We start from the raw sequence: 25,046 nt of genomic DNA on the forward strand, positions 1-25,046 counted from the left end.
GATTACCCAAGACCCCAAGTTTGGAGTGCATGTGGAAGTCTTTCTCAAAGGTGAAGCCAAGTGCTTTTCATTTGGCAGTTCAGCAGTGTAGTAAATCAGTACGAAACAAGAGTAGCTATTAAAAACTGTATTCCCCCCCCCCACCAGTTACATTTTTAGTGAAAAGATTAAACCACATAAACACTTTTCTTCTTGAAAAGATTTAGCAGCTAAGGAGTGCCATGGATACCCAGGGATGATGAATGTCAGCACTGAAGGGCCACCACAGAGCAGCCCCTTCCTCGAGCCAGAATCACACATATCCCCCTCAGTCAACACTGTAAGGGCTGCCCCCCCCCTGCACCAAATTCACATTAAAGTGCTTCTTAGGAGACCAAGTCAAAATCTAAAGAATCTTTTGGGCTCATTCCTGGTTTATTTTAATAAAGAAATTTCTTATCTGGCCCCAACAAAAAGGGGTAAAAGATTTACTTTCACATAGAACTTTACAAAGCTGCAACTGAATCAAAAGGAGCGTTTTCATAAATAGATGTACAATTGCTCTCATTACACAGTATTTATTTGCTCAAGATAATTTCTTCCTTGTGCTCACAAGTCCATTCTTCCTTTTGCAGACAGCCCATGGTTTCTCTCCAGCTTTTCCCCCATTTTGAGACCACAACAGCATCCTGTCAGCAGAATTTCTTGCCATGAAAATGGTCATGTTGTCACAGTCAGATTCTAGAATTGTTACTGCAAATAATTAACAACCATAGGAAAAGAACCAGGAACAGGTGAATTGAGTTCAGCTTTAATAGATTCTGAAACATCTTGAAGTCAGTGCAACCCACAGCAAAATCCAGAAGTTTTGTAAAAACCACCTGCACACATGAGAGAAAATGAAGTGCTTGGTTTTAGGCAGCAGTGCTGGACACTGTGTGCAGATTCCTGAACAGTCAGTGCACCTCGGGAATTTCACTGCAGCTTTTTCAGTCTGTAAATGTCTGTGTGTGTTTTAAGGCCCTGCAGCTACAGAGAGAGTAAACCTGAGAGTGTCACCTGTACACTCAGTGTTGGACAGCCTAATGCAGCACTGCTGCCTCTTGGAGCAGTGCCTCAAGAACATGCTATTATCCTAGGATCCAGAGAATTTCCCTATCACCAAACAGCTGCAAGGAGGGAAACCATGTACAATTTTTCAAGTGACTAGAAAGTTCAGTTTATTAAAGCCCAGTGCAAGCTGGATTTAAGTTAATGATCATTAATTGTTCCTAATGTGAGAGCTAGTCTTGTGCAGCAATTAAAGGGTTAAAGTGGAACTCTGTAGTATTTTAAACAAGTTCACATATTCTCTTTACAAATTTGGCAAATTCATGTCACAGCCATAGATCTCATTCTTGCAATTCCTGCAAAATATCTACAGCTCCTCTGTCGGAAGCAAAGAGAAGCCCCTGAGCAGCCAGGTGTGCCAGGGCTCGGGCACAGCCTCCCAGTGCCCACGAGGGCTGCAAGCTCCGGCCTCCAGCCTGGCCAGGTGGACTTCTTGAACCAAATCTGCTTTGACACATGCTCCCAAAAGAGCTCGAGGCCACAGAGCAGCTGAGTATGGAAAAACTGATTGCATCAGAAACACTGCAGCCTAAAGGAAATCAAAACCATGACTTCAAAGCCAATCAAAAACCCAAAACAACCCCCCAAAAGCAAGCGTTTATATGTGTTTAGATGTAATAAATATTGCAAAGCACATTTGTCTTCCCCCCCCAAGTCAATAAGTATAAAGAAATAACCAATGCACCAAAACATCAGCTTCCTGCAATGAAAATGTTGGAGTCAGCAAAATACCTGCAAGCCAACTGAAGGGAAAGCTTTTGCATTGTCACCCAATCACAAGTTGCTTCCAGTTCTATGCAGCCAAATCAAACCCTCTTCAAATTCACAAGTTTGACCTAAATAAGCACCACAGCATGAAAAGCTTCTTTAGAAGTAGGATGTCAAGAGACTTTCCTTAAAATATAAAATAAAATGTGAGATAAAAGGTTTCCATTGGTCAAGTTTGAAAAATTGCCTTCCTTTAGCCAACCACAGCCTGTCCCTTTGAGCCAACCAAAACCACATTTTTAGGTTTGTCCTTAATGAACACAGCCTGGCTGAGTTGCAAAATCTGACAGGAATAGATGGCTGTGAGATGCATTCTGAGGGTTGGGCAAAGGGAAACAACATTACAAAGGAGAAGGAATACCAAGGAACAATTAGGGTGGGCAGAGGAACTTATTAATTCTCAGCCACCCTCCTCTATCTTCAGGAATCTCACTGTCTTCTCCAGTTCTGTGTTGTTCAGGTGTCCTGTAGTTACTGTCTTCTGTCTTCTGTCTCTGATCTGGAAAATGCCATCACAACATCCTCAGCACCTGCAACAACAATGGATACAGGAAAACTGTGCCATAATTACTTCCTTTAAAGAACAGTGGAGAGATGCAGTACCCAAACTGTCATTCCACACATCCTTACAACCAACAGAGAAGCAGATGACAAACTAGGGAATGCCAAAACCAACACCACTGCCTGCTCCAGTCAGGTAACTGCTCAGCTCCACAGAATCCTCTTCTGGGGTTTGCAAAGTTCAAATTCAACTCAGAAGGAGCATCAGTGTGTGAAATTCCTCCAGTCTTTTACCTCTGGCATATCAAGAAGCAAATCTCAGTTTTGTGCCCCAAGCAACTTCTGCCTATACACCTGCACACAAGATAAAAGAGTTCTCAGTTATCTAACCTGCTCTTCAGTTGCAATATAGCAGGAAAAGTGGTCAAAAATGGTTGTAAATTCCCCTTGCTAATGTCCTTAAAAACTAAATCAATACTCATAAAATGCAACTACATTTACTTTTATACACTTCACAATTTATTTGTTATATGTACTCAGAGGAGGAAATATTAAGGACCAAGCAGTAGTTTGTTTTTCATATGTAGGGCCCTTATCTTATATAAAACTACATCAAAAACTGCTCTGATGCACCCTCTTGCCAGCATTCAGAAGCCCTGCAGTCATCTCCCTTTTCATCTCCTGCACAAACTGTTTCTTCCTTCATCAAAACATAAATGATATATAGCACCAGGCTCCAGCTCAGAATTAACAAGCTGCCTTGTTGATTTTAAAGCACGCAAGACCTACCAGCCTCTTAAGAAAAACAAGGATTTCACTTGCAAGGATTGTGACAAACCCTTCAGTGCTGGAGAGGGAGGTCCCCACGCTGCAGCATTAAGGAGGCAAAGGCAGCTCCAGCAGCACCTCTGGCACTGAGTGTTCCGTGCATCCCTTTAAGGTGCAGGAGCAGCTGGAGTCGCCTGGCAACCGCGAAATCACAGACACGTCACTCAGCACAGGGATGAGCTGGATTACTGAACAGATGTTCACTGTTTTCCCAGGGTCTCCCCTTTCCAGTGTCTAAATGGGAACTAAATTCTTACAAGTTTCCTTGCAATCCCATGCAGGAAAGGGGGCTGCATCCCAGAAAACCCCCGAGCCCCCTGAACACAGCTCCGTGTTCCTGCCTGCCCCGAGCTTCCAACCTTCCAGAGCCACTGAGGGAACGTGGCCATGTCTGGAGGTGTCCCCCAGCAAAAGAACCTGCATGACATTTGTCCAGAAAAAGGTCATCCACATTTCTCAGCACAAAAGCAGGTTTTGTTCCAGCCCTGTCCTGTAACCCAAACTACCCAGAGCTAAAGGAAACCAAGCTAACGAGGCTGCTCATTAAGCAATTCTCCAGTGCCCGTGCTCGTGTACAGACACAAACACTGCCAGAGAACAGAGCTGGGCCTTCTGTGTGCTGAAAGGAAAGCAGGGACTCGAGTACCAGTGAACAGAGCTGCTCCTGCAGGCCCACTTGGCTCCCACAACGGATGTTTTCTTACTAATCAAGTAAAATAATGTAAAAAGCAGAGCACAGGTTACAAAGTTAAGCTGCACATGGCCAAGAGCCCGTGACTGAGACAATGGGACGGTGAACCACGTTTGCTTTGAGCACATCCTCACCGAGCTCTGCACTTCCAGCAATTAATGTACAGAACAATAACAAAGGCACACTTCTACCTGACCTGCATCTATACTTACAGCTTCTCTCTCCACAGCTGTCCCTCTTCTGGGCACACATTTCTATCCCAAAATAGAGACTTACAACGTAACAAATGAAATATTCCCCATCTTTTCTAAGCAAAGCTTTAACTGCCACAGACTTTTAGACATTCAAATACTTTTTCTACTGCTTCTGCCTTAGTCTTTCTCACCCTCATCCTTCTTAGGAATTAACAATAATTAACTGGTGGCCTTACGTCCTATCTTAGAAAGTAATAGTGACAATCTTACCCCACTAACTTCCAAAAAAATTCTGCTGAGATTATGCTCCAATTGCAGTTGTTTGAATTGCTGAATTTAGAATTCTTCTACACCACTTGTTCTTCAGTCTTAGCAAGCCAAGATGAGCTGAAGGTCAAACAACTTTACTGCAGGGCAGGGAGGGCTGCAGACACACACTGAGCTCAGCTGCTCCTCAGCTCACCTGCATGGCAGAAAGCTTCCCCAGGGGACTGATGCCAGTGCTGCCCAGCAAGTACCTGGGTACAGAGACATGAACCCAGCAGGGTACAGGCTGGATTAAAACCACACTACCTTAACACAAGAGAAGATGCTGACACCTCTAACAGCTGCTGCTTCCAAGTGCTCTTTGAATGATAAATAGATACGTACACCTGATTTGCTTGTAGTCACCTGCAGAATTAATTAAACCCCAAAAGCATTTAGAGATCAGAAGGTTTAGCCTGTTGTGAATTTCTAAAGGCTGCCAAGTTTAAAAAAAGAAATTCTTCACTTCACAGAAGATCTCTGCATACATACACTTCTTCAACCACCTGCCAGCAACAATCTTCTAAACATTAACTCTTCCCTGAAACTCCCAGTATTAGCATCCTAGCCTGCCATTCTAAAAATGCACCATGCTCTGCTGAGAGGATCAGCACACTAAAACAAGCCTTGTGTTCAACAGAATAAAACTACACTGAGCAGAGCTCAATCTCCATTCTCCATCACCATCTGCCCCTGGAACCCCACAAGCTGCCTGGGGTGGTTTTGGTGCCCCACAACCCAGAGAATACATCTCACCCAGCCAGGCACGTGTTTGCATCTCAGCCTTGCCCTCCCCATGGGACCAGCTTCCTCCAGGAGCCAGCACGACACTCCTGTTGCTATGGGAACACCAGAGCTGCAATCGCCAAGGTCTCAGCACAATTCCCATCTCGTGCTTCCTCCCTGCACTGCTTCCATTTCCAGACCTGCCGGAGCAGCGCCTTCAGCGAGCCCAGAGCCAGCCCACCCTTCGGAAATGGAAGGAGCTGGGGCACAGGGAATATGGGGCTCATGCAGGAGATGCTTCTGTGCATAAAACATCCTGAGAGGCATTTTGCTTGTACTCAAAAATACGTGAGGAATCCTGAATTTCATCCTTTTAATCTGGAGAGCCCTAACAAGCGTGAGCTGCGTTGGTTCTTGCTGCAATGCAGGCAAGACCAATGTGTGAATATCCCAAAACAGCTCAGGATTACATCCCCTCTCCAGCACACACACTGGTTGAACTGACATGCCTCAGGGTTCCTCAGTTATTCTTGGAGCCATAAAAACAAACAACAAACACTCCACAGATGTCAGCTAAAGAGCTCCCTGAGTAAAGAAAAACACCCTGGATTTTGCACTTTCATAATAGGTGTTAACAATGATTGAAAAATAAAATGGTTATAAAAAAGGTAAGCATGACATTAATATTAGACTCAATTATCATATATCCTCTTCCAATAAAAATAAGCATAAACTGAAGGGGAGTCTCAGCCTTCAGGCTTGATTAAAAATTACAGAGATATTCCAAGATGCTTCTTGATCAATTAGCCATTAACTTCCATTGCTGGATCCTCAGACAACAAACAGAGTATCATGGAGGGACTTCAAATGTCAGAGATATTGGTATTAACAGTGGCTCATGGAGGGTTTATGGCACAAGCCTGAATTCAGCAGGGACACCAAAAACTTCTTCCTTCAGTGCATTGTCCCATGGCTGAGACAATGGACACAGGCTGCAGTGACTCCCTGTGGTCAAACCAAGGGGCTCACACACAGGAGCCACTGATCTTGATCAGAAATCACAGCAGTGGCACCACAGGGACAAGCTCAGCAGTCCTGCTCAGGTAACTGCTAGGGGACCACCAGCCTCAGACAGCAGATCATGGATGCACAAAAAAGAAACACATCAGAAATGCAACAGAGACTGTAATACATTAACAAAATCCGACACCACCCATCCTCTATACTCCTGTTAAAAAAACCCCAACAAACCAAAACAACCTTTCTGGAACTGGAGCCAGACTGCAGCATTTTTAAGGCACACACAGAAACCTGCAGGTCCATAACAAAGCTCTCAGAGTGCTCAGGCCAACAGTGTCACTCTATTTTTTGGAACAAAATGGGGATGTCAAGTCAGCTTTGTGTCTTTTGTGCCTGCTGGAGGAAAATGGCTCTAAAGATACGTCAGGGACCAGTCAGGCTGAGAGCAACCTGTCCTGCTATGGAACAAAGGACTGTGAAATCCACTGAAGTGCTAACCTGGTGTAAGTTACTCCCTAAATAACACCCCTCTTTGTTGTTGTGTAAGACAAGTTGCATAAAGGAAAAAAAAATCCTCCAGAGGAGATTCAATGAAAACAGAAAAGTAGGGAGGAAAATTCCTTTAAGCAACCTTGGAGCAGCAGAACGGTGAGTGTGTGGATTTGCAGGGGTTTTTCAGCACAAGGTAATGCCATCTAGTGGAGATGGGATCTCCCTCAAGGTGGAAAATCGGGCACATATGTCACGGTATCCCCAGCTCCCAGGAATTTCATACTCAGCCTTCCTGTTTCACCAACCCCAGCACGCAGCAGAGGGTACAGGCAGCAGCAAGCAAAGAGCATTATCATTACTCACTGTTAGAAACCTGGAGAGATTGCTAAGAAAATCGAAGTCCTGAGCAATAAATTGCAGTTGCTTCTGTCTGTACAGCACACTACAGCTTCATCTTTCTCCAAAGAAATAGGTTATTTGGCTACATTTCCTCAATTCCATTGGTACTTCTTACTGTTCACTGCTTAATCTGGAGATGGCATCTCTGAACATGAAAAGAACCAACATCCTTTCCCACTCTTCTAAATATTTAACTATTTTCCTTCTTTGTTCTTTTCTTCCCTACCAAGAAAAATCTTAATGGTCAGACCACCAGACGAATTATAATTTTGGACAACTGAAGGTAGGTGTGGGGTCAAATCTCCCAAGAGAGACAGCAGAGCCTCAGATTCTGTCAAAGCAAGCACCCACAGGGAGGACTTCACTTCCCTATGGACAAAGTTCTAAGAAACTTCACGGACTTTTATGAAAATGGTGACAGAGAAATCAGTTACTAACTGTTCAAATATGGGACAAGGACAACTTTCTGAACCACGTGTGAAGCTCTTACATTTCCTGTATTGCCCAATTAGGGAGTCTAGAAGCAGACTGAGGAGCTCTTGGTCTCTCTTTTAATAACATTTAAAAGTCACATCAAAACTCAATTTTTTGAGTCTCCAAAGCCCTCTGCAAGGTGAGAAAATTTAATTTCACAGTAAAATCAGACAGTTTAGACAGTGAAGTTGGATGCAGCTGTGCAGGGGCACTGCTGTAGGAAGTATCTGTGTCCCCTGGCTGGACTTTTGATTTTATCATCTTTTCTTTGCCAAAGTGCAGGTAATTCAGCATAGATTTTACTGTGAAAAATGTAACTTTTAAGGATAATGCTGAAAAATCCCAACTGCAACCAAGTCTCTCTTAACTGAACGTGTCTACCTCCGTTTCTGACAAGAAACAAGCAAATTCTCACTTTAGACTGGCAGAAATGCTTTCTATTTTGGCTCAGAATTCTTCAAGTATCCACCTCCATCAACCCCCAGCTATGCGAGGAATGAACACACAGGCTTAAAACACATCAGCAAGTTTGTGCAGGTTGTGTTTGTAATGGATTTCTAGATGTCTCAGATCTATACTAAGTTTCTGCTCAACTCAGTTCTTTCTGGCATGAGTCTTACAATGTTCCTTCAATTCCAAACTGCACATTATGAATGTGATCTGGTACGAGGGCTGTGCAGGGGAGGGAGAGGAATCCAGTAAGAAACATTCAGGTTCAGATGAGATCAGTGGACTCAGAGTATCTCCACACAATTGTTTACTGTTAATTCTACAAAGAATTAACAAAACCAGCATGTAGTTCATCCCCTTAATGGGAATCTAAACAAACCAAAGCAGATTTGCAAACTTATTATGTGCCTGCTACCCCTGTCTGCAAATTCATTACATTGTGCAATGGAAGAAATGCAATGGGAAACAAATTCCTCCTACTGCTAATCATTCCCTCTTACTCTGCTGGAACAGTAACGTTGCACTTCACTCACACACTCACGGAAATGTGAAAAACAGAAGACGTTGTTGGATGACTCCATTTTATTTGGTGACAAAAGTGTTATCAAGAATGCATCCTAACAGTATCAGACTGACTTTACCTGTCAAAATAAAACCACCTGTTGAAAAAGTTCGCTCTGGTTCTCTTCCAAAGCTTACTGCAAGCCAGGACTTGCACACCCTGGACTGCAGGATGGGTTTCAGCAGGTGGCACACTATTCTGGAAGTACAGGAAGCTAAAGGTGGGGTTTCCTGAGGCTGCTGTGCCAGGGGAAGCAGGCCCAGGGCAGGGGAAGGCAGGGGAAGGCAAAAGGGGGCAGAACTCACCCTGGTCGATGGAGTGCTGGGGCAACTGGCTCAGCTGGCTGTTCACCACCCCCGCGTACGTGCGCAGGAACTCCTCCTCGCTGGCCGTCAGCTGGGGGCACAGAGGCACTCAGCAAAACCAGAACCACACAGACTGCAGACACCAGCCCCCGCTGAGAGGCACCACACCAGCCTCTGCTCTACTCTTCACCAGCTGAATCACCCCTTATTTGTGCAGCTTGACCACCAGCAAGGACACAGCAGCAAAATGGTTCATCATGAACTCATGGGCAGATTCAGTGTCACCTTAAAACAGCTGCTTTACTTGGCTGTTTTTCCAATAATGAAAAACTTTAAATCATTTATCTATATATGGTAGTTTCAGGCATCACAAGCCTCATAACATTTAAGCAAAAATCAATTGTGTTTAACTGATCAGGGTTAAATCCATGATGGCTGAAACAATTCAGCATTAAAACCAGACCACCGCCTGCCCATCTCAACAAACACTACCCCAGTTAGTCCAAAGTTGTCTGAAAACCCACAAAAGATGGGCCATGAAGTGCATCTTACGTTTGATCCCATCTTCCTGAGCATGAGCAGGACTCTCACTTTCTGCTGGATGTACATCTCCTCCGGACTCTTTCCGGGGACGCCCTCACGGTTCATTCCCCTCCTGCCAGCTCCTGGATTTCCTGGAGATACAAAATCAGAAAAGGACAAACTAAAATAGGCAGTGGGATCTAACAGGAAATAGAGGAAAAGTTTCATTTCCAAAATACTTGTTTTTCACCAGTGGCAGATCACTGAATATCCTGGGAGAGTAAGGAATCACATCCTTCCCCAGAGAAATCCTTAAAAATACGAGCAACTGAACTGGGGCTTACATATGCAATTGCAACATTCACAGAGGCTCATGTTCACATCCCCACAGCTCATTATCTGTGGTTACGTTACTGCACAAGTAGAAAAGGAATTCTAAGAGCTAGATGAAGGAATCACCCTGACAGAAGAGTCCATGGTTTGGGGTTTTTTCCATAAATAAGCACAAGCAGAATGAAAACAGGATGCAGAATGCACAGCAATCAAGTCTGCAATGGCTAAACAAAAGCTGTGTGAAATCTCAACTCTTAAGTCTTCCTCCTCTCTCTTTTTTCTTTTTTCCTTTATAAGACAGGCCACTGCGTTACTGTAAAAGTTATTAAAATTTATGAAATGGTTTTGGAGAGAAAGCAGAGCTAAGAGGAGCAGGGAAAGAGTATCATTTAAAAGCTGAGCTTTTGCTTCTTATTTTAATAAAAATAATGATGTTATGGAATGAACAGACTGTGCCATCCAAATTCTATAGCACAAAGCATGATTATACTTTATTATATGAGTATCTGGTAATTATGTAAGTTCCACAACAAGGTGTTTACCAAGACAAAAAAAAACATTCAGGCATTCTCTTCAGCAGCTTTTAAAAACCGTCTTGAACCATGTTTATTAAGACAACAGTAGTAAAAACCTTAACCTGAAATGTAAAAAATAAAGGTGCTTCAAGTAACACACTATTCCAGCAGTGTCACAAACTCAACCAACCCCTTACCAGTGCTGTGTGGTGGAGAAATGTAACCCCTGACTGCCCCTGAAGGGACCCTACAAGAAAGATGGAGAGAGACTATTTACAGGAGCCTGGAGTGACAGGACAAGGGGGGACAAGTTTTCCCTGTAATGTTTTCCTGCAGTCATTACCAACCTCTCCTCTCACTTCATTTTCATTATTACTCTTAAGGGAAAGTAATCTGGGTGTGGAAACCGTTTAAAATTACACATAGGCCCTCCTGAGTGAGTCAGAAGTAATGCAAACTTCAGCAGCAGCTGCTGGGACAGGCTCTGCCACCCACATAACTGAGCATGGAGATAACACCAGTAAAAAGTGAGAAAGATCCATCACCAGTCCTTCTTGGACAGGTTTCAGTGGGAAGATCTGCATGAAACTGATTTGCTATAGATGGTTCTGCTTGGAAACCTGCAGCCTGTACATATGCAAGGTGATGATTGTTGGGGGTTTTTATACAACCAGCAAACTGCTCTCTGAAGGGGGAATTAAACAATCCCATATTTTTGTGTAGTGTCAACTCAAGTAAGTAAATTGGATTATTCTACTATATACTCCACAGTGCAATTTACTGAGGGATCACAAGTGATGCCAGTAGTAAGACAATGAACAAAGTAAGACAGTGAGCAAGGGACATTAAGTTATACACATCCAGAGACTGATAAAACAATAAACATTGATCAAGATACCAAGCCAGTCTGAAAGGCTGTGACTGGTTCTTAATATTATAAACACTTAAAAAAAATACTGTACTTGAAAAGGGAAGCTGCTGTATAGTAACCAATCAACTGAGAAAAGAAAAACCATGGCAGCGAAAGCTGAAATGTATCAGCACATCTATCGTTTAAAAGTGAAACAAAACGTATGGGACATCAATAGGTGGCACCATCCACAAGCACCAAGAAACTGCCACAGCTGCCCCCATGCCAACGAGGAGGACCCCACTTCAGCATTCCTCTGCACATCAGGTATTACAAGACCTGGAGTCTATTCATTGCTTCCCACCATAACTATCTTCTAGCTGCTTATTAATTTTCAAACTTTAAAAAGGGGCGATGGGAATTCCTAGCTAAGCCTGGTTCTTCTAAAGTAACCTTCAGCCAAGATGGGTTTGGCATGAAGCCACCTATTTACAGGAAGGATAAAAATCCTAAAGCCTGCCCATTCAGTGAATGCTTCACATAATTAGTAGGCAGCATAGGGGGGAAAAAAGCACTCAATATGGCTCAAAAAATATGTATAAAGAGGTAAAATTAAGCTTTCAGAGCAATAGCACTTTGCTCTCCCCACACCACCCAATTATCCTGAGCAACAGCCACCACAGCTCTTCCTACTCGATGACATCAGAGTGGAAAGACAAAGGTCTTAAAACAGCACTGAGACCCCAGCACGAGAAATGTGAACATATCTCTGGTTTTTTGTTACATAAAGCTTAGAGAAGACACAGTTTAGGATGACAACATTACCCAGCATATGCTACATGAGAAAATTTCCAAACCCACATACAAAGCTGGTCCAAGCCCAGAAGACAGCACGATCCACCTTCGCAAATGAAGGACTGAAAAATCTTATCAAAGTACTTATCATCTTTGCTCTCTCCAGAAAGCTACATTCATATGCTACACATTATGAAACGTTCCTTAAGCAGCATTTCCCGGCCCCCACGGATCTTTCTGGCACACAGATCAGTGGCCACTGCCCCATCCCCAGCCAACAAAACACCAGATTTCCATGCCAACATACCTGCTTCTAAAAACCACAGGAGATCAGATAATCCACGTGTTCAGTCCTGATCAGTGATAGGAGCTGGGAAAAATGTATGAGGGAACTGCCCTGTGAAAACAAATGAGCAAAGAATTACAGAACATACACAGCTGAACCCCAGAAAGACCCTTAATTCAATACACCTTCACTTCCAGTCTGCTTTAGAACACGGTCTAGGTAAAATTCATACAACTGTACACTTGCCTGGAGCTGTTAAACATAAAAACCTTTTTATGTTTAAAGAGTAAGTTTTTTTAAATCAAGCCATTCTTCAGCTGCAAGATTTCCACCCTGACCGTACCAATGAGATTCCCAACCACTTGAGAATGAATTGCATTCAAGCTTTGCATTCTTTAGGAAGCTTTCAGCACAAACCCCAACTCCCTGGAAAAAACCAACAAACACTGTGATATGTAATTTCTTCTAGTAAAAAACCCCCAAATAGGTGTAACTTACCAAGGATTTGAGAAGAACTAGGGAGAAATGTAAACCATGCTGATTTTGACCAAAATTATTGTTTTCAACTGTGCCTATGTTATCTGAATACAGCAATTACAAGGACTGGCACTCAAAAGCTGGGCTGGAAAACTCTTTGCACAGAATTTTTCAGACCAACCTCACATTCAATCACCCAATAGACAGAAGAGACTTTTATTTTTTAGATTTGTGACACATTTCTGAACATCTTTTACAACGGGTATCAGAGCCTGGTAAGAATTTATAACTTCCTATCCATCACATCAGACTCTAAGACAAGCTCAATGTCACAAATGGAGTGACAGTTCAAGCCCCTTTAATGTGCAAGGAAACAACAAATGCTGCTACTCAGGACAACATTGCAGCCAGAATCATGTAAAAAATAGCATAAATTGCTGTAGTTAATGCAGAATTTCTGATTAGGGTAGATATGCACACCTGCACCATTTGTTAATAAAGTCCAGATTAAATGTACCAAACGTACTCTCCCTTTTTTATCCTTTTTTTTTTCCCTTTTTGTGGTCAAAAATCAAAAGCTCATCTAGACTAATTCTACTTTTTCCTGGCTGTTCACCACTTCATGCAGATGTCCTCACCAAGAGGGAAACAACACTGGAGTAGCCAGAGCTACTCAGATGTTCTGTACCCAGAGAAAAGCTGAATCGAGGTCAAAGTGCCAGCATGAGGTTCTCTCACTTAAGAGATCAGGCTGCTTCCCCAAACATGGTGATGCTAAATGAGTTTTTAAGCTAAAATGTAAGGCACACTCATTGAAAAGAAACATGTTTTTAAAAGTACACATCACGGAATTACAACAGCATTAAGAAAACTGAGCCAGCATCAGGATGCAACATGCCAAGGGCAGGATGCTGGCAGCTGAGCGTCAGCTGATCAGCAAAGATAAAAACTGATTCTGTTCTACAACCCATACATCACCAACAAATTTATCAACAGCACTAATGAATCCCAGTGTTTATACTTAAAACACAGAATTAATGTATTTACCTATTCTTGCCAATATTATATTGCATATGAGAAACATTTCCTGGAGAACAGTATTTCAACTTGTATTCTCAGCACAAAAAGCCAGACAGGGGGACAGAAAAACAAGAACTGCTGTGTACTGGACTGAAGGGATCCCCACAGCATCAACAGAACTCCACTGGAAAACTGTTCATCCAAGGGAATGAATAGCCAAAGTAATTCCAAAGCCCAGAGACACAGTCACTGATACATCCTGGCCTAAGCAGAGAAGTAATGGGATCTCAGCTGAATTTCTGGGAATCATGTCCTGGATGGCACTACAGGAAGAGAGGCCAAAGGCTGGTGAAGCCACAGAGAATGCACTGTTTATCAGATCTGGAACTGGTCTCTCCAGGTAAGGATGAGGCAGATGTGCAGAGCCAACAGGAAAGTTTTGGCTGTCTGTGCTTACCTCTGGCAGCTAAACGTGGATCTACTCCCCAGTGGCAGTTTTCCATTCCTTTTTCACAAAAAAGACTGACCCGTGCATTTCAAAAGCTGCAGTGTTAGTCAGGAGTGATTGCATTCTTCACTAAACTGTGGTCAAAGACCAAACACTTCAAGCTTGTCCTGCTGCATCCAACATACTACAAATGGACATAACTGGGTCACCTAATTCTCCCTTGTTTGCCAGGCACAGGCAATGAAATTTAATTCTCATTTATTTTTTAAGATGATTCACATGACAGAATAATAAAAACCAAGGATCTATATATTACAGCCAACACTGCCAGCCCAGCTTTGCTAAAGCAATAAATCTGAGTTTGAAAACACTCCCCCCTCTTTCCCAAGCAGTACAGGAGGTCAGCCAGGAACAGATGGGAAAGCTGTCCTGCAGCCCAGCACTTCCCTCCCCATGCTGCCTGCAGTGGGCTGGGTGAGGATCTCAGGAATTCCTTCAGCTCAGCAAGGCCCAACATGTGGACTGGGCAGAGCCAAGAACGCCTGACATCCCCATCTGTCTCCCACCAAACTCCTCTCCTGGGCTGGGGAAAGGCTGAGTGCAACCCCGGCCCTTGGCAAACCAAGCACAAGCAGCACCTTCACACAAAGCACTGTGGATTGAAGCTGCAGGTCCTGGCAAGGCAGGAAGTCAGAGACCAGAGCAAACCAGACACGCGTTTGGAATGAGGAGCTGGACTTCTACACCTACAAACACCGCGCTACTTTACAAGGATATTACCCAAGTAATGTAATAGCTAAGTACTTCCAATTTTTCCACTAGCATTAAGGAATACTTCTCACCTCTCCTCATTGTTACTTGTTCTGAAAAATCTTTAATGAAAATACAATATATTTCTTCCCAAAAATGAACTAAAAGACCACTGTGGCTTTCTCGTCAATTACTGACCCCAGACACAACAGTACATAATGAAAAAATACTGTAACTGCAGTTAGCCCCCCCTTTTATTCCTTCTTCCTAACTAGCTTTAGAACATCAGCTACTGGGGTTTCACTTCAGAAAAATGTAGACCGGAGAAATCTGTAGTCAATCTCAGTTTAACTTCTCTGTTTTACCAACAGATGGAAACAGCTCCTAAGGAAACTCAAGCCTCACCAGCAAGAACTGTTTTGACTGAACGCCTTCAGAAGAAGATTCCAACACTGAAAATTACAGATTGGTAACTGTATTTCCTTCACTTCCACCTACACTGGTATGAATGCAAAACCTGGAAGGGACTCTGCTGGACAATGCCGCAGATCAGTTCATAATTAAGAACTCCCCAATTCTTCTGACTCCCCTCTTGTCATCTTTTCAAATAAACAAAAATTTCACATCTCAACAGAAAAAGACACACACTAAAAAACTGCATTTTTATAAATTTTGCATAAAGGAAGCTACTTAAGCATCCCATTCAGTTTTAAAGCCATGCTCATTTAATGCAATGAGAAAGCAACATGAGCTTTTGTTCCTTCAAATTACATATTCCCCCCAACACTGTACTCCACTGTAATGCTGAAATTCCTAACAACCACATTTTACTGGCATAGGAAAACACAAAGTGCAACTGAGGAATCTGCACAGCCTAAATTAAGGGGGGAGAAAATAAAAAGGCAATAAGCTGTTGGAAAACGTAGTATTTTACATATTCAGTCTTAATAATTTAGGGTACTTAGAGCAGCCATCTGGCAAGTTCTTTAAAATGTAAGTCACAGCTGACTACCTCTTTAATATCTTGTAGCATTTCTAGTTACAGCCAAAAGAAATCCAACAGCAGTTAGTTCAGCTACTTTTTTTGTTGTTGTTGAATCTGACTGGTTCTGTTCAAGGCAGTTAAACCTTCAATTAATAGGATAGGATTATAAAAGCTCAGATAAGGAGTTATGGTGAATAAACCCGAGCACTGCAGGTTCCCTTTGCTCTACCCAAGTGGAGTTAAGAGCAGCAGGAAGGGGTCCCTTTGACTCTCTGATATCATTATCCAAGGTTAAGCCATTACCCTCCACAGTTACACCACGGAGCACTTCAGTGCTTAAACATGGTCATACTGGGAAGCTTGGAAGTGCAAGGGGATGCTGCCCCTAATGTAAGCCTTGTTAATTTTCAAATGCCATTTTTCAGAGAACAGCTAGAGCCCAAAAAACCTTCCAAGCTGGAGCCTGAAACCTGAAGTCAGGAACCAGAGTCTGCAAAAACCCTGCTACAAATTTTCCTCTAATTCATTCTGACTCATGACCTTCACTCACAGGCAGCTGGAGACTGGATTAATTCCCATCTCCAGAGGGATACAATGAAGAATTCATAACAGCTACCTATTTATAGGTGAACAGTAAGAGCTGAAATATTTAATACCTTTTTTTTTTACTTCATTTCTATGTTCAGTGCTACCTTTTAGCTGACTTCAGAATCTGAAACCCCAGTGTCAGATTTAGGTCAATTTACTGCTGGAACTCCCGTGATAGGTTCATATCTCTTAAATGTTAGATTTAAATTTTTAAAGAAATGCTACAGTCCTCCTTCTTGAAGAGGGACAGGAAACAGCCCAAAACATTGCCATTTAGTCATGAAACATTTATGAACACAAGCAGGGGTTTTTCTCCCCAGTGCTGGATCACCTTTAAGAGCTTCAGAACGGACTTCAAAAGTAGCAATGAAGTGCATTCCATAGAGCTTCCCAATATACCAAAACACTTCTTACATCAATGCTCAAGCTGACTTAAAAAATAAATTTAAAAAAATCCTACCATCATAATCACCACTTTCATGAAATTAAAAATTTGCCTCCTGACCTTCAGGCACACACAAACCAGATGATTTTCCCCCCTTTTCTCAAGGAGAAGGCACCTCTCACATCTCATACAGTTAAAAGAGGCAGCACAGGGTTTTAGGCAGTTCACGTCAGTCAACTTGAAGCCTCTGAAATTAAATGTAGTAACAGCAACAAAATCTGAAAAAAAGCCTTTCATTTTACAAAGGTATTCACACTTCAAAGATGAATGTGTCAAAAATTCTTTAAAAAGTGACAACACTTCGCTACAGTTTATACACAAATTCCATCCCAGTCCAAGAAACAATTCTAGAAGAATGTTCCAATACTTTACTCACAATGTTGCCCAACAGCTGGAGGGATGAGTGCTGCTCTCGTCCTAATCATGGGCATCTTCCACAGAGGCTCAGGCACCTCTTCTCCTATTTATAACAAAGTTACAAATCTTCTAGGCAGGAAATTAGGCCCTAATGACAGATAGCCAACGATTTAACTACCAGGTATCCCACACTGAAGAATTACTGCTGTTAAAAGAGTGTTCAGCATCCATCATTAAAATAGAACAGTACAGAAAAGCTTTGTGTGGATCTATCTGCAAATATTTTATTTCAGAAGCAGAAAATGAAGCTTCCAGCACATAGGCCTAGATTTGAGATGCCTTTTCTTTTCTCTGAGAAATTAGCTCTATTTTCATAGTTTTATTTTAATTTGAATCATAAACTAGTGGAAAAAATGGAACAACAACAGGTAAAAATTATCAACTACTTACAGGAATCAATAAATGATTTTCAACATACCCACCCCATTTTATATGGTTGGCATGCCATGCATTGTCCACACACGTACCCATGGAACACCTATGAGGTGTGATATTTTTTGACTATTAATTATTGACACCAATGACAGTCCCCAGGCCTGTTCTGTGGTCATGGCAGAACCTGAGCCAAGGCCAATTCCCAGAAACGCACAAGGAACAGGAAGACCATTAATCGTGGCCAGGTCAATCAGTTTTATGACCAAAGCCACGTTTTCAAAGCAGTTCTGCACAAAGTGGCAACACTGGACTCAGGATCCCCTGAGAACTTACAGATCATTAGTATTAAGTCTGGGGTTTGCTGAAGAGGGACATTTATAATCAAGAAACTAAAGCCAATGGGGTAAAAAACAACAATACACAGGACATAAACACACTGCACTCATGAAATATAACCATTGATAAAGAGTTACTTGACTGTAGAAGCAAGAAATTGGTTCTCTCTTCATAATGAACCTAAAATAAGCCTCCACGACCCAGTACAATGTCAAAATTGATGCAGGTATGTGAATGTGCCAAGGAGCAGGATGTTTTTTCTGCCTCTTCAGCAATTCTCAAGTGACTTAAAACAGAACAGGAAACAGAAACATGAACAAGGACAGTCAGAATTACCAGCACTGCTAATGGTGAAGAACTTCAATATTTGTTATGTTCCCAACCAGTTTCATTAATAGTGTATTCATATTCAGATTTTTGACATTAAACTGCATCTAGTGCAAAAATTTGATGTTTCAGACAACTTTAACAAAAAGGCAAGTGACACTGTTAACCAATCAAAAATGAAAAGACAACAGTCTAAAATCACAGAATCACAAAATGGGTGAGCTTGGAGGGACCGCAGTGGGGTCATTGGGTCCAGCCTCCTGCAGAAGCAGGGCAAAAATCCTTAATCAAAACAGGCAAAATCCTAACTGAGAACAGGAAAAATTCCAGTAAGTATCTGTAAGCAGTTAAAATAACAATGACATTGAATTTCAATTCACAATCATACAGTAAAAGCCTCCGAGGGCCAGAAGTGCCATTTCTGGAGTCGAACTCCCTGTGCTGGCATGACCAACTTCTCCCAGCCCAAGTACACAGTTCTGGGTACATTTAACCTGAAATGGCAGAGGTCACAAGTGGTGGCACAGAAAGGCTTTCTCCCCACCGTGTGTGTACATATATCTATATATTTTATATATATCTATATGTATTTGTAGGCATTTCTCTGGTATTCATCAACACAGGATCTACAGATACCCAGGTATCAGAGAGAGATTTCAATGTAAATGTGGCCTGTGCTGCCCTGTAATTTTTACTGACCCCTGAACATCATTATTGCCAGGTCACAGACACACATTTTCACACTGCAAATGCCCATAAATCTTTTATAGTAGAGAGATTAGGGCTAACTAGATTTTTTAGAAGCAATTAAAACGTGAGCTGTTATTAGGTTGATGACTACTTAGCATTTTAGTATTTTGCAACACTGTATCAAACTACATTGTTAGGACCAGAGACTTTCAGATTAATAGTTCTTTACTACCAAAACTGTGTAACCATTGGACAACAACATGAAATAGTGTTCTGGCCTCATACATCAATAGAATTTGCTGTAAAATGTGACATACACAGCCCTTATGTCACCTAGTTATCTTGCCTTGGGAAAAAAAAAATCTTTTGTGCTGCTTTCCCCATGGATGCTCTGAATAACCAAAAAAAGCAAAGAAGAGGTTTCAGTTCTGAATCAAGATTTAATTTTCAAATCCATTTAAAGAGATCTATTATTAATAGCTCTTGCTGTGAGTTGAACTAAGAATTAATGGCTATTTGTCTAATGTGGCTACATGCCTTGATCATCTCTTTGGTACTAACCAGAACACAAACTCTGCCTCCTCAGTGATCCGTGAGCATCAGTAATGTTACTGGATAATATGGGCAAGAGACTTTTGCTCCTAAGACCTTCATAAAATAATAATCCATTAGACTTCTCCTGGATAGTGTTCCATAGGTTGGTCTCAGTAGCTCTTTTAATTATATGTGCAAAAGTATGCCAGCTTCTCTCTTCTCTGAAGGACTTACTCGAAACAAAAAGCACAAGAAAAGGATTTTTGTTCCCTTCTTAGGTCACCAAACAAGACTGCTGCAAAGATACCCGATGGAGAGAGGAAGAAAAAAAATCCTTGTCAGTTTTAAGAGAGGACTTTCAACATTCACTAGTTTAAAACAAATGCCTAATTACGCACCAATTTTACCACGGACATTTTGCTTTCCCTATGTTTTGGCCAAGTGGGATTGCAAGGAAGGAAATCTTGCCTGCAAGAGACTTCCTACCTCTCAGGAAAATGGATGCAATTTCCTTCCTCCCTAGCCACAATTCTGAATGTTACCTTAATTATATTAGCCGTGAACTGTGACATAAACCTGCATGGGGTCAGTGGTCTGACAGCTGAAGAGTCCCTTTAGCACTGTACAAACACATGTGGGCTGGAGAAAAGTCACCCACGGACTGCAGGGCCTTAAGGGTTTTAGCAAGGCCGCATCGGTTCTGGGACTGATTAATTCCTGAGCACAATGGAACTGGAAAAATCACAGGCAAGACACAACACACATACGTTAAAGGCAACCATATGTAAAAATATTTATTTAGATTAATCAAACTCCAATACAAAACAATAGTAACAACAGGAGTTAGCCCAGAGACCATTCGCAACAATGCTCAAGACCAGCTGATTCTTACACAAGTTAAAACCACTGTAAGATCCCAGATCACTTCAGAAGTTTCCAAGAGCAGGACTGCACCCAGCCGCCACCAATTTAAGGCAGAATGGGCAAAGAGAATGACTGGAAGTGCAGCCAGATTTCTGCAGCTCCCAAACCATAAGCACAGTTAGAGTACACCTTTATAAAGGACAGCTGCTCAACAAAAGGCAGGAGCTGATAGCAGTTAAATCTAAAACTGCAGCTACCAAGAGCAATGAAATGAATATATGAAAAACAAGGGGCCAAAACTGTAGTGCCTCACACGAGCTATTTCACATACAGTACTTTAAATAAAGATTAAAACATATTTTGTAAAAGCTAGTGAACTAAGAATCTTGACAGTGAAACAGTAAGAGAATGGTTGCAAACAGTTTGATGTGAATTGTGCAAGGTTTATTTTACTAAATTCATTGTAGCTGCTGACCACGATTTCAGCTATAGAAGTTCTGTTTAGCAAAACCTGACGTTTCTGACCTCTGAAGTTAAGCAAAACCCTTCACGAATTCCACATAAACCAATGAGTATTATTTGGCATCTACAGACATTCCTGAAAAAAGACAGCTGAGAAGACATGAATGCTCCTATTTTTCTCAATTTGGCATCAACTCTTAATTATATTTTAAGTGTTACTGCTGATCGGTTCTGTATAAACATTCAGTTAACTGTGTTTATCTTGAAGTCTGATATTGCCTCCCCCAACCAACTGAGCAAGCTGCCAAGGCACAAAGAAATTTTCAGTTTTCCACATAAGATCCAGCACACTCAAAGTTAGGAAACTCCATTAAAATTACATTAATATGGCAACAGGCACCAGAGATTCCACAGCTGCACTACCTTCTCCTCAATTCTACAAAAAGCCTTCCTTCAATTTACCTTAAGCTGTTTCAGGATTTATACTTCTCCTTTACAGCAACTCGGCTGCAAAAATTTAGGTCACATTTCCTTTAAAGGTACACGTCCATGTGTACTTATTTAAAGCTCAAGGAAATTAATTAAAAGCTCCTCACTGACTTCAGTGTGCATTGAATCAGGACCTGGATGAGTTCAGCGGCAAAACAATTACACTTTAATTAAACATCTCCACCTTCATGTGAAGTAGTCAACTAATTTTATGGAAGGATAAACTGAGTCAGAAGGTTTCTGAGCTTGGTCATGGTCATAAACAGAGTTGATTACTTAAGTTGTTTCCATATTTTTTAGCTGCCCTCATAACAAGAGAAAATGGACTTGCTGAAAATCAAATAAATTCTTGATCTGTGTATTTGCATGGAATGAAACAGAACATCCTGAGACAAGTGGAATGGTTGTACAAATCTACTGACTCCATCTCTGTACCCCAATCAGTAGCTCATTTAGTCAGTCACAGGAATTCCAATAATGCAAGAAGTTGAAATTATTGGGGATTTTTTGGAGATTATTAGGCTGTTTTGTTTGGTTTTAGATAGCATTAATAACTATATCTGTATTATTTTTGAAAACAGAAATAGGCTTGGCAGATTTGATACCTTAAAAACTTGGATGAATTTACTGAAAAGTAAGAAGTATGACTACACTTTCTGAATTCAGACTGACATTTAAACCATACATAAGCTCTGTAACATTCTGTCAGATCACCAGCAGTGAGGAGAAACAAGAATGAGCTTTCCTCACTTTTTTCAGCATTTGTTATATAATGCTTCCTCAACACCAAGGCTGAAAATAAATCTGAGAGTCAGGAGAGTGCTCTCCTTATTCAACTACTAACTAATGGGTTTTGGTTAATTTGCTGATCTTTGATTTCTTCTCACCTCTAGTTTTGCTCACTCTGCTCTATCTGCACTCTCATGCCAATGGAAGCTCATGGACAGGGCACAGCTCTTGAAAGGGAAAAAGAACTGTAAGAGTCCTCCATTCTCAGAGATACAACACTGAACAAAGTGGTTTGGGGTTTTTTTCCTAAATGAAATTAAGTTACTTGGTAAAAAGTTTTTAGCACATTTCAAAACTATTTGCATATCATTTCTCCCTTGTACTTAGAAGCAAGACCATTAAATTACCAACACTGGATGTGGAATAGGTGTATAGTGCAGAAGTGATTTCAGATGGCACATTTGTTAGGATTACAATTCTCCCCATCACTTCTGCACTATACACCCAATGGTGTGGTGCAGCTGTAACAGCTGCCTTGTCCTTGCTGCATTTCAGCAGGAAATCCAATCTGATGACAGCTTGCAGTAAAAAGAAATACAGTTTTGCCTGTGCATGTATAGAAATACTTCTGATACCAAACTTCTTTTTGGAAAAAATTCTCCAGGAAGTTTCTCCCAGCATATCCAACAGCAGCCTATAAAACCCTACTGCCTCTCCGTGCACAGCACTTGGGTGGATGTTTGATGCTTCAAACTAGGTCAGATGCTCAGGAGGGTGCTTTGCAGTCAACAACCAATTTAGGAACTGAAATACTTAGTAAAAAACATAAATGTTTGTGTTGGTCACAGACGACAAACACTTCGGAGAGGAAAAACTTATATTAAACACATATATAGATCAATTTCTAACAAACTGTTTCCTAGGCAAAGCATCAACCTTTAACAGCTTCACCACATCAGGCACATTTAGGTATTAGCTCTATTTGCCCATATGCAAGTGCAGGATGATTTTTAATTTTTGGCAGCAGATATGTATCACAGTCATTGTTAGTAATTAATTGTTAGTAAAACAAAATCTAGGTTTTGTTTCCATTCACTTTTGGTTCTGTTTAGAAAACAACACAAATTGTTTTGGAAACGTCTCTCTCCTCTTGCAAAGTGAAGTACTCTCAAACCCTGGATGGGGGAAAGGATGGAATAGAGCAGAAACTGACACAGCTACAGATTTCCCACAAAACTGGGATTCAGAACTTGCTTTCCCAAACACTCAGCGGGATGTTCTGTCCAGTGACACTCAGGAGCATTAACTAATTTTTGTTACGACAGGGACAGAAGCTCCCGCCTGTGAGCCACAGCCCTCGCTGTCCACACAGCTCCGGCCAGTGCGGCCCCGGCTCTGGTGATCACAAGGGGATTTATCACCGTGACTCCTGCCAGCCCAGGGGATGAGTTTCCTGCTGAAGATTTCACTGTCTTCCCAGCTGGATGTCAAAAAGAGTCTTGAAAGCACTTTTCTGTCCTATGTAACTTTTCCATAACTTGTTGCAATGCTTACAATGAACTAAAAGACAAAACTGCTTTAAAGCAGATTTGGGTCCAACCCATTACCAATTAAGTTTTCCAAAATGGCCTTTGCTTCTGCATTTGTCCAGTCCTACACACTGCTTCATAGATTTATTATTTCCGTGTACCACATCAACTAAGACAGCACACAAATCCCCTTACCAACAGCTCTAAATTACACCGAAGGAGCTGCCAGTTTCTACCAAGATGCCAGAGGGACAAAAACTGTTGATGCTTTTTCAGCTAAGGACAAAGTGAAGCAACAGAAATGTATCTGAAGTACACCTGTCACCATTTTCCAGATGAATCTGTTTGTCGTGGCAAAAGTAGCTTTTAGCTTGGCAAGAAAACAAGCCTGTATTTTTAAAAGCAACAACACATAGCTTTCTGTATGCTCCCTCACCTTGAATACCTGTACTTTCAAAATAAACCCAACTGAAGTACACGTTTGGCCTCATTTTTCACCATTTACATAGAGGTTCTTCTTCAGCAGGCTATTTCACATCACACATGAGCTCCAAAAATAACCAAGGCCAAAAGAAATTGAAAGCCAGCAAGTTCAGCAGCCAAAAAAACTAAATATAGCAAGATTTTGTAAATGTATTTAAAAATGTGTTCTTAAATACTCTCTAAACATGCCTCTCACCATACTGGAGCCAGATTCGACCAGGACTGTGAACTAGCACACCTAACTTGCCTCCAAAGTCTGCTGGAGTTTGGTGTTTTGCTCCTTTTTTTAAATCCTCACATCTGCAGAATGTCTCATGCTCATCTCACAGAGCATCAAAGCTCATCCTGTTCAACATGCCAAGATGAGGAATAGACAAATAAAAGATGATATATAACAGAGCAAAATATTCTCTTCTTGAAGAGAAAGCAAACCCAAGTCTGAAAGGCAAACATGCCCTGATGAAGCACATCTGGATGGTGAGCAGAAACGAGGATCATGTCTCATTTGTCTCTGGAGCACTAATACATTCTGATCCAGAGGGTGATGCTGTCCCTCTCTCACGCATCTTCCCAACAGGTAAAAAACTAACGTGTGCCAACAAATACCGTCCATCTAAACTGAAAGTTACCGAGTGCTGCCTCAGAGGCTCTAGAAACACAATTTTTAGCCAAGGTAGGAATTACCCCCGAGGGAAGCCCTTTACTAAACCCTGTCCGAGAGGCGTTTTCCCAGGCGAGAGCCGGGATGCCGAGAGCATCGCGGGCAGACGGGGCTGCCCTGAGCGGGGCGTGCAGACCCGGCGTTTGATGGCCCGCGGCCGTGACACCTGCCCTCCGTCCCCACGGCTCCAGCGCACCTTCGGCAGCTTCAGCAGGAACGACTTCACCTGCCACAGCAACGCAGCCATGGCTGTCCGGACACCGCGGAACAGGGCGCCTCGTGACGTAAGGGGTGATGCCACAAAATTAAAAAGGCACCCCCTGTACCTGTG

General features: G+C 41.9%; 1 protein-coding gene across 4 annotated transcripts in view; it reads right to left on the reverse strand.

Annotated features, from left to right (window-relative positions):
- Nucleotides 1–395: 395 nt before the first annotated feature.
- Nucleotides 396–25,046, reverse strand: part of CTNNBIP1 (catenin beta interacting protein 1) — a 28,092-nt gene continuing 3,441 nt past the window's right edge. For 2 of the 4 annotated variants that reach the window (XM_042032193.1, XM_042032192.1), the window contains exons 2-5: nt 12,128–12,217; nt 9,358–9,479; nt 8,806–8,896; nt 396–2,387 (exon numbers count right to left, since the gene is read on the reverse strand). In XM_042032193.1, coding sequence (XP_041888127.1) covers nt 2,329–2,387; nt 8,806–8,896; nt 9,358–9,453 — 246 coding nt within the window. In that variant the 5' untranslated portion in view covers nt 9,454–9,479; nt 12,128–12,217 and the 3' untranslated portion in view covers nt 396–2,328. Of the gene's footprint in view, nt 2,388–8,805; nt 8,897–9,357; nt 9,480–12,126; nt 12,218–24,911; nt 25,001–25,046 lie in introns of those variants that run through there. The other 2 variants (XM_042032194.1, XM_042032191.1) reach the window with 2 other exon arrangements.

Source organism: Corvus kubaryi, unplaced genomic scaffold (genome assembly GCF_017639235.1).
Source record: "Corvus kubaryi isolate FWS band 111438036 unplaced genomic scaffold, C.kubaryi_AGA036_p1.0 37352, whole genome shotgun sequence".
Classification (NCBI taxonomy): Eukaryota; Metazoa; Chordata; class Aves; order Passeriformes; family Corvidae; genus Corvus; species Corvus kubaryi.